Source organism: Carassius auratus, chromosome 18, assembly GCF_003368295.1.
Source record: "Carassius auratus strain Wakin chromosome 18, ASM336829v1, whole genome shotgun sequence".
Taxonomy (NCBI): domain Eukaryota; kingdom Metazoa; phylum Chordata; class Actinopteri; order Cypriniformes; family Cyprinidae; genus Carassius; species Carassius auratus.
Genome location: NC_039260.1, coordinates 20,938,968 through 20,957,772, shown reverse-complemented (window position 1 = coordinate 20,957,772; position 18,805 = coordinate 20,938,968). Strand labels below are relative to the sequence as shown.

The following is an 18,805-nucleotide window of genomic DNA, read 5'->3' as shown; positions in this document are numbered from 1 at the left end:
CACTTCCTACCTTTCCAATTCTCTTCCCTTCTACAATAAGTGCCTTCATTTTGGAGAAATAATGATAGTAGGAAACTACATAAGTGATGATGGACTTCTCATCCGGATTTTCTGTGTTTACATCTTGGTGGGAGAAAATGGTTATTGTTTTGAGTGATTATTCATGCACTGAAAGGTTCACATCGTGTTGAATGTATACAGGGAGAGTAAAATGCTGTTGGTTACCCTCAGGGTCTAGTAGTTTGGTGAGTCCGAGACTCTGTTCAGCTGTGTTAAAGGCTTGCTGGAGGTTGTGTGTTGCATTGGATCTGGTCAGCGTGTGGAATTCAATTAAATCCGGCCTGTGAAACACACAAGCATAACAGCCTCTATCAGTGATGTGAACGGAAGGAAGCCTATGATGTGTGTCTGTCTGACCTCTGACCTGTGCCTGTGAATAAGAGCATTGAAAGCCAGGCCGTCCCTCCAGCAGGTGGTGAAGTTGTGAATGTTGACCTCTGGATACCTGGGGCAAAACACATTCAACGCCACAGCATAGTGAAGGATGCACTGGAAAATCATGTGTGTATTTATGAAGGCCTAAAAGAAAACAAACACTGCTGAACACTATCAAACTTTTGGAATAATTGTTTTAAAAAAAATGTTTCTGAAACAAACTTATGCTCACCATGGCTGGATTTATATTAAATATAAATATTTTGAAATATTATATTTTTAAAAAAGTATTTTAAAGTTAATTTATTGCTATGATGACAAAGCTGATTTTCAGCATCCTTACTGAAGTCTTCAGTGTCACGTGATCGTTCAGAAATCATTCTACTATGCTGTTCAAGAAATATCTATTATTGTTATCACGAATGTTGAAAACAGCTGTAATATTTTTGTGTAAACTGTGATACACTACCAATCAAAGGTCTGGGAAAAATTAAGATATAAAAATAAGCGACGATGCGTGAAATTAATCAAAAGTGACCGGTAAGACATTTATATTATAATATTTATATTTCAAACGCAAATGTCCTGTTCTTTTAAACTTTCTCATCAAACAAAAAAAAAAAAAACATTTCTGAAGGATCATGTGACACTGATAGCTGTTGAAATACAGCTTTACCATCACAGGAATTAATAACATTTTAAAATATATTCAAACAGAAACAGTTATTTCAAATTATAATATTATATTACAATATTACTGTTTTTCTGTATTTTGAACAAATAAATGCACCTTTGCTGAGCATAAGACTTATTTTAAAAACATTGGAATACCTTAATTATTCCAAATGATTATTTTGACCAGTATTATATGTATATATAATTATATGATTGCTTTTGGGTTGGTTATGGTTAGGTAGTTGTGGGATATACATATACGTAGATGTTACCCTGCTGTTTTCATCTGACACCACAGAAGAAGAGCGTCTTTAGCGGAGCGTGTCTCTCTGTTGTCCTCCGTCTCAATCTTAATCACCTGGATCTGTCAGAAACGAGAAACACCAATAAAAAGTTAATGCAAACTGAATCCACGAACATTAAATGATTGTGAGCTTTTATAAATTCTGCTTAAAATGCTGGGCATGTCTAGCAATACTGTATTATCTTTGAATATTGAGTATTTAATGTGATTGCATTAGCCTATCTGTGCTTTACTAACTGGCCTGTTCTCTCATTAGACAATATATACATTAATTTTATCATTTTGATAAATAATAATGAGTGCCACAAGGACATACTCCTCGTGCCTCATTATAGTGTGGTATATGTTAACCAAACACACACACACACACACACAAACAGCGTCCCAAGATCATTCGTCATATTGAATTTCTCGCATCATGCAGTCAATACATGATTGATATCTTCAACCTCAAATAATAGCACTGCAAAAAAATCTATATTTTCGTCTTGTTTTCCAGTAAAAAAATCCTTAAAACAAGGTACATTTTCTTGAGAAGTAACATTAAGTTAGATAGGAAGACTTTTCCTCACAGAATAGATCTTGAATTACGTTGATACATTATATCATCCAGCTGAGTGAGACTGCTTTTATTGCTTTAAGCACAGATTTGACAAAGGCTTAAAACAAGAGTAGCAAAATTCTACAAAGGAAAGAAAGGAAAAGTAACCAGATTTATAATGAATGACACATAACAAGAGAAAGCCACTGTACAGTTGTGATGTATAGTTCTGCATCTGTAACGTTTCTGGTCCACGTGATTCTGAAGCTTGCATGTTTGTTTTGCCTCGCTGCTTTCTCCCTCTCTCTCTCTCTCTCTCTCTCTCTCTCTCTCTCTCTCTGTCTCTCTCTCTCTGTCTCTCTCTCTTCGGATGCTGCAGTGCTTGGCCTTACCTGCTGACTGGGCAGAGTGAACTCCAACAGAGATGGGAAGATAAATAGGGGAGTGGAGAGATATTCCGGCATATATGGAGACAGGATATAAAGAGGAATATGGAGGCGGGAGAATGAATGAGAGAGAGAGAGAGGGGAAGAGGAAGAATCACGAGAGGACGAGAGGTGAAAGACAGCCCCACCCTGTGATCTCTACGGCACGCTCGTGGATCGAGTGACACAGCGTCCACAATCACCACAGCATCAGCTTACTGGGCTGCAGTCAGACGGCATTCTGGGTAACCTGCCACTGCTTTACTGACGGAGCCAAGAGATGACAGGCAATACACACCAGGAGCTGCTCTGCGCTTTCTAGTTACATGAACAGAGCGAGAAAATAAGACCTGGCTTCCCTCGAGAGAGTATCATACTTGTAAAAAGTACTCATCACCATCCCACACGACACCATTCATTTTATTAAAAAATGAAGGTTAGATAGAATAAACAAACAAAAAAATGACTTACATTTAACACGTAACACACTTTTGTTGTCTTCATGGTTTCTTAAATAGCCACATTTACAGCCCGTGTGTAAAAGAAGTACACTTTAGCACAGTACTTATCTAAAAAAGAATATTAAGAAGTAATATTATATACATATATATATATAAAACATAGAACATATATTAATATAGTACATATACAAGATATATATTTGATAACTGTTTTAAGAAAAGGCTCATCTTTTTAACTCTGTCTTGTCACTGAGTGTATTTATATTTTAATTACTTATTACTTTATTGTTTTTTGCTTTGAATTTTGTATAGCTTTTAGTTTAAAAGTTCAATATAAATAAAATGCATTATTATTTTTTTATTAATAATCATATATTCTTATATTGTATATACAGTATAATATTATTATTCTAATGTAAAATTAAATAACACCTCACTTACAATTATAATCAAGTACTTTACATGTAGTTTAGTAGGTTATTTAAAAATGAAAAAAGTGTACTTTAAAGCATTACAAAAGATGATTAAAAGATGATTTCAAATGTACTTTTTTTTAAAAGTGCACTTAAGTGTGTCAAGGATTGTGAAAGTGTTCTCTCTTTAAGTGCACTTAAGTGGCTTTTTTATTTAATTAACATTACATTTTTGGCAAGTAAAGTTTTAAAAATATATTTTTTTAACACTTGAAGTAAACATTTGATACAAGTAAGGGCACTCTTTCACAGAGTTGTCCTAAATTGAAGTCAGATGAAAACTTGGCAGAGTAAATGAATAGTTCAACAAAAAATGTTTATTTGTTTATAAAATTCATTATCAAAATGCTATTTCAAACCACAAAAATAGAGCTTTAGCACACTTCCCAAGCTGTTCTTCTTCACAATGACAACACTTGGACAAAGGGCTGCAGAAAACATAAAAGTGAACCATACAAATGAAGTAGGGACTTGCGAGCAACCTACAGAAATTAAAAACGAGAAATCGGTCACCCTGTGGACTTTACAGTCATATGCATATTGTGGTCTTTGTATGTACACATGCAGTGAGCCATTTAGGACAGAGCATTTGAGAGCCTACAGAATGTAATGTAGGTATGGACAATCGGCCATAGAGACACACAGGCACCACACAGACAGTGATCTCACACTCAGCAGGGACCATAAAGAGCAGACAGGGATCAAACACCCCCACAGGGTCCAAACCTGGCCACTTCTTTACAGATCAGACTGCCTCAGATCACATACATCCATTGCTAGTCAATGATAGCATAGAGATCAGCACACACAGCTTTCTCTTAACGTCAGACGAGGCCCTCACAAAGTGCCAAAGCAGTCTGAAGAAGTCCAAGCAACTCTCACCTGGAAGCGGAGGATGATGGTCCAGATGAGGCCGAGAGTGAGGCGGTGGTTCCCATCAACGATATCATGAGAACCAACATTTTCTAAATGAACCCTCTGTTCTTTGAGGAACTGAAGAGCCTTATCCACGTTCTCCAGACAGTGAATCCTCATCCTGCCTCTCGTGGGCCGAGGCTTGAAACAAAAACATATTAAAACACGTGGGCTCGAAACCTCATTCAAACTTCATTCAACCTTTGAAAGACAATTAATAAAGTAGAGCATGGAAGCTGAATCAATGCTTAAAACTAAAACTATTACAAGTAAACATTTCTGTTAAATGAATAAAAGCTGAAATAAAATACAATAGAAATATTTAATGAAAAACTTAAACATAATCAAGATATTTTGCCATGAAAACTACATGAAATCTCTTATATTAAAACATTTAAAAGCCAATTAAAAATAATAACAATAATCATAAATAATAGTAAACAATATTAAAATAACACTGGGCTGAATCAAATCTTAGTGCATTTTTTTATTTATGGAGTGTCAACATAATGTTGAATATTTTTAAGATGCTGCTGTGTGTTGCTTGGTATCCGGATGGTTGTTTAGTGGTCAAGCAGCCAAAAATATTAACCAAATTCCTATAGAAAAGGGAGAGCAAACCTCTCCTCATAGAGTACACTATCATTCATTTGAATTGGGCTCAACCAAAATAGAACAGCGAAAGTACAAGTGATACTAGCAAGCAACGCTAATAATTAATGATGCACTGTAGTTCTGTCTGGCAAAAATATTTTAACAAAATAAAATAAAATAAAATAGGTTTGGTTTCAGCTTTGGAAGGCAATAAAAATGCTTTGGTAAGAAGCATCTGGCAAATGCATGAATGTAAAAGCTTTGGATGGAAAAAGGTTGTTCAGCTGGTGTTTTCTGAGGAGACGAGCGCTTACCAGCAGCTCTCCTGACAGCACCTCCAGCAGTCTGATGAGCATGTATCCATCTCTCAGGTCATTATACAGGTCAGAGATACGGCAGGACACACGGGACAAGTGAGAGTTTACCCACTTAGTAAAGGTTTTCTCCTGGACTGCGTCCCTCTCATCTGGTAAAATGAGAGAGGCAAATAAAGGACACACAATATCGGTACAATATCGGTTATCACATATATTCTTTACTTACCAGTCAATATTATATATTTAACAGTATATGCTAATTTATCATATGCTTTTACATTTAGATTATCTGTCATGGTCTTGTTTAATGTTAATAAAAAAAAAACACCAGCTTAATAATGCTGTTAAATGTAATCTTTAGCAAATCTCAGAATTAATATTTATTTTGCATGCTGTACATTATAATGTTGATTTGCCTAAATCCATTAAACGCTTGTTTTTAATTTTAGTGATTTATTTGTGACAAAGTGTTACAGAATTTTTATGTTAACCATTAATTATTTATTAACCATAACAAGAATACGGTGGAAGAATATTTTACTATTATTATATACACTACCGTTCAAGTTTGGGGTCCGTTTTCTAACATTTTTGTATCTCTTATGCTCACAGAGAACGCATTCAAATCAAAAATATGGTAAAAATATTTATAGATTTTTTACAATTTAAAATAAGTGTTTTCTATTGTAATATATTTTTAAACGTAATTTATTCCTGTGATCCAAAGCTGAATTTCAGCATCATTAATTTTCAGTGTCACATGGTCCTTCTTTTTATTGTCAGAGATGAAAGCAATTTTATCTGATTAATATTTTTGTGGAAACCAAGATATATTCTTTCAGGCTTCCCTGATCAATACAAAGAACAGCTTTTGTAAAATAAATGTAATTTCTGAGCGGTTTAGTCCATTGTTGCTGAATAGATATGTTAATTTCTTTAACAAAAATACTAAAACGACTTGACCTCAAACTTAAAGTTATTGAATACATATGCTCAAAATATAGACTCACACATCAGCAGATCCTCTACTCACCTGCTAGTGCTTTAATGCGAGAGGACTCAAATAGTTTGGCACTGGTGGTCTCTGTTTCCCAGAATCCTGTGCTTGCAGGCCTGTTGTTGTTGTTGAGCTGTCTCTGGGCGTCAGCATTGTCCAGGTCTGTTGAGGCATTGGCCATCGCACCTGCTTCCTCAAGCAGCCCTAAATACAGTGCAGTAAAAGTCAGTTTCCACAGTACCCCCCAAACACATACCTAATATAATCCAAATCACTATAAAAAAAGGCACACAAACACAGACTTACTCAAAAATTAACATGTCACCATTTGATCACCATCATGTCATTCCAAACCCATAAGACTTTTCAACAAAGGTTCATTGGGGAAAAAATATGTTTGACAACATTTCGGCTAATATTACATTTCTTTTGCATATGTCAGACTTTCAAAGTGAAATGTGGAGAGAGTAGCACTAAAAACAGTGAATTAGTGAAATCTGGCAATGGTTTGTTATGTTGGTGATGAAAAGTATGGTGAGTAGTGCTGAAAATGTCAACTACATTAAACCCTTCCCTAAAATGAACCGATTATGTTAACAAAGTCAAATGTGACGCTTGCAACCATGCCATTTCAGCTTATTTCTACAATTGTTTGACCTTTATTTTTGAAGCTTACTCGTGATTCGTGCTTCACAGGACTTGTACCTATGCTATCAGTGCTGCACCAGGTGTGCTACCAAGCAAGCTTACTGTCAGAAACATCTGATATATGGAGCTGATTGTATAATGCAAACATCAAAATGTATTAGCTTACAAATATTTTACAATATTTTTTTTACAAAAGCTAACTTAGAAAGTTGTTTTTGAAGAAGTTTTACTGCCTCTATTTAATCTGGAAACTGCTGTGAATTGTGTGTATAGGTGCATCTTTGGAGTTAAACAAAATGTAGGTAGAGGCTTTTTTTTTTAAATCTTTTAAACACAAATGAAGATCAGTTTCAAATCTGAGAGATTTTTGTTCCACCAAGTCTTACATAAAGCTAACCCATATGAATAGAGCTGTGCAATAAATGTGAATAACAATATGTGAATGCAAGGCTAAATGAAATCTGTTAATCACATAAAGCACCCGTGTCCCTTCACAAAGTTTGGATTTTACCACTCAATTCATGTGGATTCATTTTATTGACTCTTTAAAGTAACATTGCGCACATAAAGCTACACAGAGTGGTTTGTATGTTACAGACAGGGTTTCTCTCTAATATGATTGATTGTCACATCTAGTGCAATCAACAATCACGCACAAAAACATCTAATGTCTAGTAGCCATTGGTGTCATTGGTGTGCAATGACTAATGGTTATATTTTCCATTTTCACTTTCTGTGATGATATACTGTACACTTGCCTTTTTAGTGTCTTTGAGACTAAGCCCAGATGCTGTCTACATCTAATGGCTTAATATCCTGTGATGTCTACTTTGCAAGGCACCTGAAGTGATTGGAACACAGCCATGGCTCCTGTAAGCTACTGTAAGGCCTATATGTGCAGAGCAAGCTAGATGAACAGTTATTAGCCTATTATGTTATCTAAAGTAGCTCAGAAACGCTACACTGGCTATTCAGCATCCAGGATGGGAACGATTTGTTTTATGAGTCAGATGTTCCTGTGAAACCAAAACAAATAACTGTCCCATTTCCCCTCAAGCTGATGTACAGTAGCTTCATGAGAGGGTGACGTCAAGTGACCTTTTTACAGGAATACAGAACAACTGGGTCAATTCACCTACCAATGTAAGAGAGAGCACCCCCTCTTATTTTCTCCAGCGTCTTGAGAAGTGAATTTAGTATGAATGAATTTCTAATAGATTTAGGAGGCTAATCCTTCACCCCTTCCCCCTTCCAGAAGCCTTTCCACTGTGAACAACCAGACCATCATTGTGTGCTGCTGTGTGTCATATGAGCTGCTCCACGAATTCCCATCCATACAGTCACTGTTCTCATGGTTATAACAAACACCGAGAGTCTTTGACAGGTGTGATCTGCTCTTTCTCCTCACACATTCATTGAGATTTCAGTCATTATTGTACTGAGAGTATGCAGCACACAAATGCAGAGCGTTCCCCTCCCCCAGTACACATGAACCCAAAATCTCACCAGCACCATCCCCCCATAATAACACACACACACACACACACATGCACACACACCCACACCCACCCACACACACACACACACACACACACACACACACACACACACACACACACACAAACACCATGGTTTTGGACATCCTGAGAAATATTCCAACTATCAAGAGATACGCTGAATTTATGTTTTGTATGTCAGATTTATGGCATTCATTTTTATTTCAAACATATATCTGCATTAAACATATTCATATTTCACTTGTACATATATTTGATTTATGTCATTCTTATCCTTAATTAGAATATATAATTGCATTATATACATTTTCATATTTCTCTTGAACAATCAAATTTCTATATATTTTTGCATTTATGAAGTGCCAAACAGGAAATCTAAATAAATAAAATATTAGTATTTCAATGTAAATTTTAAACATATGGAAGTAAATCAGAATATATTTTTTATAAATCTGAATATGAAGATAAAAATCTTAACATATAATATATTTATATATTATATGATGATTTCCTGTTTGGCTCTTCATTTGCATTATACTGTTTACGTGTGTGTGTGATTGTGTGCGCGCGTGTGTGTGCGCGCGCGTGTGTGTGATTGTTTGTGTGTGTGTGTGTGTGTGTGTGTGTGTGTGTGTGTGTGTGTGTGTGTTTGTGCGTATTTGCATGTATGTATGTGTACACACACACATAAACACAGATGTACAAGTTTGACTTTTTTCTTTAAATCCTCATGATGTTTAAATAGACAATATAAATAAATATGAATGTGTTTCAGATGTTTCACGGTTGGCCTATTTTCTCAGATTATTCACAAATCATGAGATGTAATGGGGAGGTATGTGGGCCATGTATTTTATGAAAAAAGGAATTCGTCTCTTTAAGGGCACACTGACACTTTCCGTTTTGCACGGAGTAAAATTCCCAATCACAATGCACTTGGCACATTCTTTTGTAATTTCATTTGATTGATCAATATATTAATAACCCACAAATATCCAAAATAGACTGTAGAGAGCTTGCAAAATCATTTTTAGAACAAACTGTAAAAATCTAAATGAAATCAAACACTCTATATCAAAAAGCAAACAGGAAAAGAGGGCACAGAAATATAGTATCACTATCACCAAAGAGACAGAGTTAGAAAGCTAAGATAGTTTCAAAGGAACGTGTGAGAGTCATAGACGTTTTCTTATCTCATTAAACAAGTTCTTTGTGAATTAGCCTGCAGTCCCAACACTGGAAAGTCAATGAGTCTAGAATTTTATTAAACCTTAAATCTATGTGACCATAATAACAAATTTCAACAAATTAGCTAAAAAAATCTATTAGCCAACATATGTAATTAATTTCAGTGAGATGTGTATCCTGCTAAACTGATCCCAACCAAATAATATTAAAATGCAAACCTGACCTAGAAATATCACTCCCACTTTTGAGAAAATACACCCACAAAGTCTATGAGCTGTTCAACACAAGCTCATAAGTGATCTCTGGTGAGAAATCAGGGAGCTTGTTCAATTCGTCTTAGTTGGTGTTCCACAATCTCTTCCTGTATTCGCTTAATTTGATTAAGTGTGGGATTGTGGAGAATCAAGAATATCAGAGAGAAACCCTGTCTGTAACATACAACTTCTGCAGCAATACCTGCATGTCCATATTATGGCACAAGAGTAGTTCCAGCAGTCCATAAACAACAGTTTCCAATTTTTCGATAAACATAATGTTGACACATTTCGTAATGAAACAGAAAGTTGGGGCAGGGCCTTTAAAAAAAAACATTTTTTTAAATAGCTAATAGTGTTTATGTCATATCATGTAAATGGGACATATTAATTGGCTCAATCTTTTTAGCCAATAGCCTTTAATTCATATCAGAACCTCACTTCACAGGTTTTGCCATGGATGAAAGCAATGAACACATTTTTAAAATACAGAAATCCAGCCAATTCCTTCACAATCATTTAATGGCTGAGAGAGGATTATATTAATGATAAATGATAATGATAAATGACTGAACAATTGTGTTTGTCTACTTACAATTACTAATTGGTGTTCATTTTCCAAAAGAAAAAGAATGTTATTTAAATTATTATTTCTGATAAATACTTATTTGGTGAACTATAACCTTTTTAAATCTCAAAGCTAAAATACATCAAATTAAAAGACAAACGTTTTTATGTCATAGAATTAGTGCTGTGTAACAATTAATCGCGATTAATCACATCTTAAATAAAAGTTTTTGTTTATATTTATTATATGTATATATATATATATATATATATATATATATATATATATATATATATATATATATATATATAAAGACACACACATACAGTATATATTTAGAAAATATTTACATATATATTTATATTCATATATTTTATATTATATATATATTATTTTTAATATATTAACAACATATTTTTCTTAAATATATACATGCATGTGTGTGTATTTATATATATATATTAAATAGACAAATTACACACACATATATTATGTACACAAAAACTTACATTTTGGATGAGATTAATCACGATTAATCGCTTGCCCAGCACTACACAGGACGTTTAATATTCAATATTTTTTTGTTGTAAAAAAATAAACACACTTTTGAAAAGAGTACTTTTTCTGCAGGAGTAATGGAATATACTTATAGGTCCACACTGAATTTAATGTTTACTGACACTTGAACGAATGTTGTTTACAATGAAATTAATATGTGTTAAATTACCAAATGCAATTAGTTGAAATTAAGAGTGCTTTTTAACCAATTAAGTAAGTCCTAAGTACATCTTTAAATTACATTTTTAGTGCTGTCAAATGATTAATCGTGATTAATCGCATCTAAAATAAAAGTTTTTGTTTACATAATATATATGTGCTGTGTATATTTATTAGGTGTATATATAAAGACACACACATGCATGTATATATTTAAGAAAAATATATTGTGATTATATATTACATTTATTTATACATAATGTAAAATATAAGAATATAAATATATAAATGTATACGCATGTTAATATTTTCAAAATATATGCTGTATTTGGATGCGATTCATTGTGATTAATAATTTGACAGCACTAGTAATTTTGTAATTATTTATGGTATATATAAACTTTATTTAACTAAAAAATATACTTTAATAATAAAACTTAGGATGCACTTTATTTCACAGTACATGCACTTACAGTGTAATTACAGTGTACCTAAGAAAGTACTGGTAATATATGTAATCTACATGGGGTTAGTACCAGGTTATTACCTAATTATTGTAATTACTATGAAAAGTACAAAGTATGTACATGCGTAACAGGACTGTAAAATAAAGTGCTACCAAAACTTCTATGTATTTAAATACATTTGTAATTACACAATCTTTTTATAATGTTGCCATGTAGTACACTTAAAATACATGAACTTGTGATGTAATAATGAATAACAACAATTAAAATTAAAATCAAATAGCCTAGTTCACAGGTGTTTTAGTATGTCAGCCAACATATCAGAAAAACATCTTTAAAAAAGTATTATTTCATAATATATAATAAAAATACTTGTTTATTTGACATACACTTAAAGTGCACACTTTCAACACAATTAAGCACACTTCTTTTTCATAAGGGTTCATATATTAATAATACACAAACAATAATAGGAAATCCACACGCAAATTTAGCAAAATTGCAATGTATCTCTTACACACCCTGGGTATCGGATGACATTGGGCGTCAGTATAATGTACCCAGGGTTTCCCTGCCCACTTCTCTGATAGCAGTAGTATTGTTTTGAGCTCGTGTTAAGGCTCTCTTGTACATGACAGGCGTCTGACCGCAGCATCTGACTGATATGTGTTTCTCTCTGACAAACAAACACAGCTGTGAGAGGAGCACTTCAGGCGTTCACACGTTCACTATTAACTACACTCCTCACAAGCCATCTCAAAAACACATCTTCTGAGGTTTAAGGCAATATCAGTCGTTCTGGTTGTGGGCTGTGAATATTAGCGAGTAAATGTGTGTGCTTTTTGAAGGTGGGTAAATCAAGGAGTTGAAGCCTTATTCTACTGCTGTTCCTTGCAGAGTATTGCTCATTAATACACGGCTTTGGCTGTTCTCTGAATCTTCCTCACAGTAGCGGCCCGTCGATAAATCTCTGCCTCTCTTACAGAGCCGACACACGTAAACTCTGCTCATCCTCCTCCTGAGAGATACACAGTTTCACCGAGAAGTGATGCGGGGACACTGAGGGACTCAAAAGCACACTATTCACCAGCTGACCTTGATTCACACACTGAAATAAGATCAAACGACTGGGTCAGTTATTTAAAGTGCATTTTTATATTGGTCTAATGAAAGATCATGGTTTTGTTCAGTTTGACTACAGAAGTAAATATATTTTTCAACATAGAAAAAATGTAAGATTATTATGTTTACTGCTTACATTTTTCAAAACTTTGCCTTTTTTAAAACATTGCACACACAAAATACAAAATGCCTCACAACTCTTGCAAAATGAAGCACTGCAATCCAAATATCACAGACACATCTCAAAAGCAAACATTTGCAAAACACCTTTGCCATAATATTAATTCCTGTTAGATATTTCTGTGTTACATAGAACTGTGTGTTGTGTTTTGCAAAAAGTGTCAAAAGCAGAGTCAAAGGCTGAGATTAGTGTATGGTTTTGCAGATTTGGTGTGTGGCTCTGGTGTTTTCAGAAACTGTGTGACAAGATTTTGTGTGTAAGCAGCTGAAACAAACCTGTAATGTTCTCGTTCTCCTGACACCAGAGTATTCATGTGCAGAATATATACTAGCCTTACTTACTGCAGAGTTGTATTCTTTTTCTGGATTTGGTTTTAAACATAACCTTAAAATTATTAGATCTAAATTTACTGGTTTTATTCAAATATTATAACTGCTTCCCCCTTAATACCTAGATTTTTTATATGTAAAATAAGGTAGAATTATTTAAGATGACACTTTTTACAGTGTAGTACATAACATAAAATAATATGCACATTTTCAAAAAACATCACAAGAAATATTAAAATTAAACACAAATGTCCTTAGTTTTATATAAATGAAATCCTAATTTCATATTAGAGCTAATTTAACTTTAGTTAATGGTGAATTTATGTTTTAAAAAGCCAAATTATCATACTGACCAATATTAAAGGGTTAGTTCACCGAAAACGGACTACTTTGATGATGTTCTTCTTACCTTTCTGGACATGGACAGTATACCGTACACACAGCTTCAATGGAGGGACTGAGAGCTCTCAGACTAAATCTAAAATATCTTAAACTGAGTTCAGAAGATGAACTGAGGTCTCACGGGTTTGGAACGACATGAGGGTGAGTCATTAATTACATAATTTTCATTTTTCGGTGAACTAACCCTTTAAGGTTTACTTGTATCTAAATAAAACATATTATGTCTTTTTAATAAATAATGTTTTACTACTTGTATGATTTTTGTTTTGTTTTGTCTTACGGTATATAAATTTAAGGTCAGAATGTAACTATAAATAGGATTTGTGAAAAACAAACAAATTTGGGTATAACAAATTAGAGTTTTTTTTTTTGATCCAATATATATATTTTTTCAGTGCATAAGAATTTTCTTCACAGAATGGAACACATCATGTTCTGGACATGTCCCACTGCTTGTTTGTGTATTTATGAAATATTTGAAATAATTTAATTGAGTTTTCAGCTATTCAGCAATAAGAGTGTAGTTCTTTCAGCTCACTTGAACATATTTTACCATACCACAAAATGCATTTCTCAGAATTCCACAGATTTTTGGCCCAGAAAATATCATAATAATAATAATAATAATAATAATAATAATAATAATAATAATAATAATAATAATTCCTTAAATTTATATAGCGCTTTTCTAGGCACTCAAAGCGCTTACATTGTCAGGGGGTATCTCCTCATCCACCTCCAGTGTGCAGCATCCACCTGGATGAGGTGACAGCAGCCATAGTGCGCCAGAACACCCACCACACACCAGCTTACTGATGGAGAGGAGACAATATGATTTGGTCTGGGCCAGCTTGTATTAATTATTTAGCTCTTTTTAAATTATCAAAGCAGCAGGTACCATCCACCCTGTTTCCTCAAGGTCAAGAAATAAGCATTAGGATAATGACATCATGATCCTAAATCAGTTTCAATCTTCTCAAGACGGCCTGGATGACAATCTGACAGTAGATCTGCCTCAACAAAAACAACAGCTGCCCTTTAAAAAGGACATTCTACATTTAAACTCAGATAGATCAGGAGCTGGAGCTTCTTCTCAGAATGTATATGTTGCTTTCAGGGGAATAAAACAGTGATCCAGTCCTCAAAGGATCGAGGAGGACCTGAGGGAGATCATGCCATGCTACATTAACCTGAAGGCCACCAGTCTCCGGGCAGAGGACTCTCTCTCTCTCTCTCTCTCTCTCTGTCTATGCTTGCTACCACCATACTTCATTTCTTGATTGAATTAAGCAGATATAGACATAATAATGAATTTATTCCACTGAAAATCTGCTTGGGGATCATTGGCATCAGCAGAACTGGACAACACATGAAACATGTGCACTTACAAACAGATCTGTGTATATTGGGTTTCAGAAACCCAATATGATTAGATTTTTATTTCACCAATTTACTTTAAAAGACAACCAACTAATAGGAGCAATAGTGAATGTCAAGACTATACGGACCGCATCAGTGATATGACATCACACTGGGACACTGACACTTGTTCTGAAACCCTTTGTTAGTAAAGCAAGCCTTCAATCTCATCACTGTGAAAGACTGAACAAAGAGTAGATTACTATGTGCAAAAAAAACATCTCATTTTAAAAAATATGCATTTGCATCAAATCAACTGAATGCACAATTAGAAAAACTAGTGCCTGTTGCAAAGAAAAAATTAGTTGTTTTGGAGTGTAAGCAGGTTGTGTATTAAGAAATGTATAGCACATATACAGTATATAACTATTTCAGACTACACCAACATATGCAGCAGTGTTTTCAATGAATAAAATGACACATATATCACATGAATATGGTTTTATACATAATTAAGATGTGGAAAATAAAGTTTCCTTAAACAGTCTAGTTAAAGATGGCTCAAAGGATATTTTAAAAGGTGGTAGTATAACAAGCATAAATATTTTTTTTTATCTGTTCAAAATGTTGTTCTTTTTACATTTTTTTTTTAAATATGTTGATCATATTTATATTTAGAATTTTATATTTTCATTACTATTTTTGCCATAATCATAAAATATCAATTTCATAACATTATTGTTTGCTATTAAAACTCATGTGTAATGCATTTATTCCACCTGCTGTTTTTGCAGAAGTAAACAATCTGTATAAACAAACATTTTTGTGCCATATATGTCACTTTAGGTGCAGCTTCTGTGCCTCCTTTGCAGTCTAAATACTATACTCAGTAAGCTTGTGCATAGATTTCAGGAGACAATACAACAGGAGCAATGCAGACACACCAGCACATATAACCTACTGATTGCATTTAACCTTATGACTCATATGTCCTGCCTCTTGTTACAACTAACCAGGATGGCATGGATGGCAGGTTCATGTTTTAGACAAAAAGTCCACTGCTGCTCATCTCTGACACATGACTGGAGCTCTGGGTGCAGCTTGAATGCACGGATGATGGATTTCTTCAATGCATTCACCGCATTGTTGACCACTATTCCCATCACCGTTTACACCCAGCGCTGCTTATTCTCGTCGGCTTACATCTCTAATGTTCATGCCACCTATTAAATGTTTTCTTTCATTCAGGCCTGACACTTTACATTGACACTTATTGGGTTTACAAGCAACTTTCCTCAATGTGGTCCAATGTCAGTGTGTTGGAAAATGCAGCAGCGAGCGGATATGAAATACCAGGCCTGGCTTTCTTAAATGGAAAACCAGCGGTTGACATATACATCAAGCACAATATCGCTCAAGACACGGCCCAGAAATGACTGCAGTGTGTGTCCAGCACAGGCCGGTGTTCGCTGCATGCACCGTCCAGGAACCGACGGACATTATACCAGCGACCGGGAATCACTGTTCTCCAGCACGGATCTCAACGCGATTCACTGCGTCCTTACCTGCACATCCACTCCTGAGGATGAATGATTATAGCACAGATCGGCGATGCTTAATATGCTTCTCATGCGATGTATGAATAATCCCGGATGGACTGAGAGCTGTCTCTTTTCTCTGGCATACTTGAGTCAGGTGCGCGATGAGAAGAAAGGGACTCGGTGACACCGGTCAGTGCGCGGCTCCTTCAGGCGGGATATCACTCGGATCACAATAAAAATGTGTCTGAGGCCAGATTTGTTTGCTCGGTCTGATCGCCGGTGTGCTCGGATATCCCGTGCACCGGATCCGCACGCGCTCTCTCTCTCTCTTTCTCTCAGAAGTAGTGTGATGGGGAGCCACACACACACACACACACACACACACACACACACACACACACACACACACACACACACACACACACACACACACTGGTACAGTGACTAGATTAAAATTAGATTAAAGCCCTAGATCCAAAAAAAAAAAAAAAAACATTTACCCGACCTACACTCTCAGAAAAAAAGGTACATGGTGGTACAAATAATGTTCCTCGAAGGACGGTTTTGTACCTTTTTAATAATTGTACCCTAAATGGTACAGGAAAGACCTCTGATGAAACTGTTTGGTACCTTTTAAGGTACATCTGAAATGAAGGTACAAAATTGTTCTCACATCAAGGGTACATTGAATACCTGTCAACCTTGATAGACAGCTCCCTTATTATTACATTTGCAAATAGCATACAATCTCTGTGAACGAAAATGATTAAATCGTAAAGATATGAATAATTTACAGATTAAAATATTTAAATGAGTTTATACAACTGTCTTAAATGTACATTATCATAACAGTTCTGAAAATAGTGCTAAAAACATGTGAAAACCACTAGGAAACAGGTTTTGTGATATTTATAAAACAAAATACATGCAGTTTTTTTAATAAATATTTTAATAGACAATCATGATTAAATACATTTATCATTGGTATCCACGCAATTTGTCTTTTGCTTTCCTTTGCAATCCAACCAAATTACTGTTTCATGCACGATTGGTTGCTGTGTTAAATAATTTGCATAGCAACAAGACACTGATTGGTCGAATTCGGCATCGCTGCTGCAGCCGTTACGGAATTTTCTGTCATTACGGAGAGCGGGAAGAAGCACTTCTGAAACACACGTCCAGGCATTTTGCTTCTGTCTTTTTCGACTTAAAAGCTCAAAAATATTAAGAAGCTGGATTTAAATGATCAAATAGTTTGTAGACGAAATGTAAAGGTGAGTTTTGATTATTTGTGTTTATAGTTTTTATATAATTAGTACATGTGACAAACAATTTAAATGTTTCAACTACTCAAAGCGAAATTAGAAACGTAAATTTAGCATATACGACAGCATGCAATGCTGTTATCCATTTGTGTACACGTTTTGACATTTTTAAAGCAGTTAATTACTTAAATATTACGTTACAATACACAATATGTCATAGGCATAGCAACACGACATTGATTGGCCAAAGAATTTTCAAACAGAACGGAGAGCGGGAAGCAGACGACCATGGCTTTGTCGTCGATGTCGTCAGAAGAACTCCTTTTAAAATTAACAGAGGCCGGACTCGAATTCTCAGAGGAAGAAAAGAGAAAATTCAAAGGTGAGTTTTATATTTAATCCAATCAAAAATGTATAAAATGTTACAGCTATTTAAGCATGGCATTAGCAAGTTTATTTAGCTTATGTACGAATCCAGTGCTATTAACCGTCCGCTTATAGTATAAAGTGATTTAGTTTGTGTGCTGCAATTCTGGTAAATTAAGTTATGCCTGGTTCAGATTAATTTACAAGATTTTTGTGTCAGTTATGATAGTCACGGTGTCTCGCCCACACACACTGTCGCTCACTCACTCGCGCACACACACACACACACACACTCACTGTTGTTCGCTCACATACTCACTCACTCTTGACAGAACCGTCGTGGATGACCGTTAAAAATTAAACATGCTAGTCGTGATGTCGTGAAGCATCGCACTCGCGACATTGTTTGTCGCCTATTATGAAAGTGACGTGACATTCAGCCAAGTATGGTGACCCATGCTCAGAATTCGTGCTCTGCATTTAACCCATCCGAAGTGCGCGCACACACACAGAGCGGTGAACACACACACACTGTGAACACACACCCGGAGCAGTGGGCAGTTATGACACACTATACGAGATGAAACTATTGAATCTTGCGTCCCGACGCCCGTTGTGGTTTATGAATCCCCACGACACCCTGCGTCAAACTGATCTGTTAAATGTTATCGTGTAATCTGAACCAGGCGTTAATTTAACGTTTGACATTCGTTACACATACGGTTTCATACCTATTAAACTCTG

The 18,805-nt window shown here is 35.0% G+C and overlaps 1 protein-coding gene across 4 annotated transcripts in view; it reads right to left on the bottom strand.

The window, feature by feature from the left end:
* Positions 1-16,770, bottom strand: part of LOC113118646 (spectrin beta chain, non-erythrocytic 4-like) — a 73,255-nt gene extending 56,485 nt beyond the window's left edge. For 2 of the 4 annotated variants that reach the window (XM_026287976.1, XM_026287980.1), the window contains exons 1-8: positions 16,455-16,770; positions 6,174-6,341; positions 5,138-5,289; positions 4,197-4,370; positions 1,383-1,474; positions 425-505; positions 226-341; positions 11-123 (exon numbers count right to left, since the gene is read on the bottom strand). In XM_026287976.1, coding sequence (XP_026143761.1) covers positions 11-123; positions 226-341; positions 425-505; positions 1,383-1,474; positions 4,197-4,370; positions 5,138-5,289; positions 6,174-6,318 — 873 coding nt within the window. In that variant the 5' untranslated portion in view covers positions 6,319-6,341; positions 16,455-16,770. Of the gene's footprint in view, positions 1-10; positions 124-225; positions 342-424; positions 506-1,382; positions 1,475-4,196; positions 4,371-5,137; positions 5,290-6,173; positions 6,342-16,454 lie in introns of those variants that run through there. The other 2 variants (XM_026287977.1, XM_026287978.1) reach the window with 1 other exon arrangement.
* Between the last annotated feature and the right edge of the window lie 2,035 nt (positions 16,771-18,805).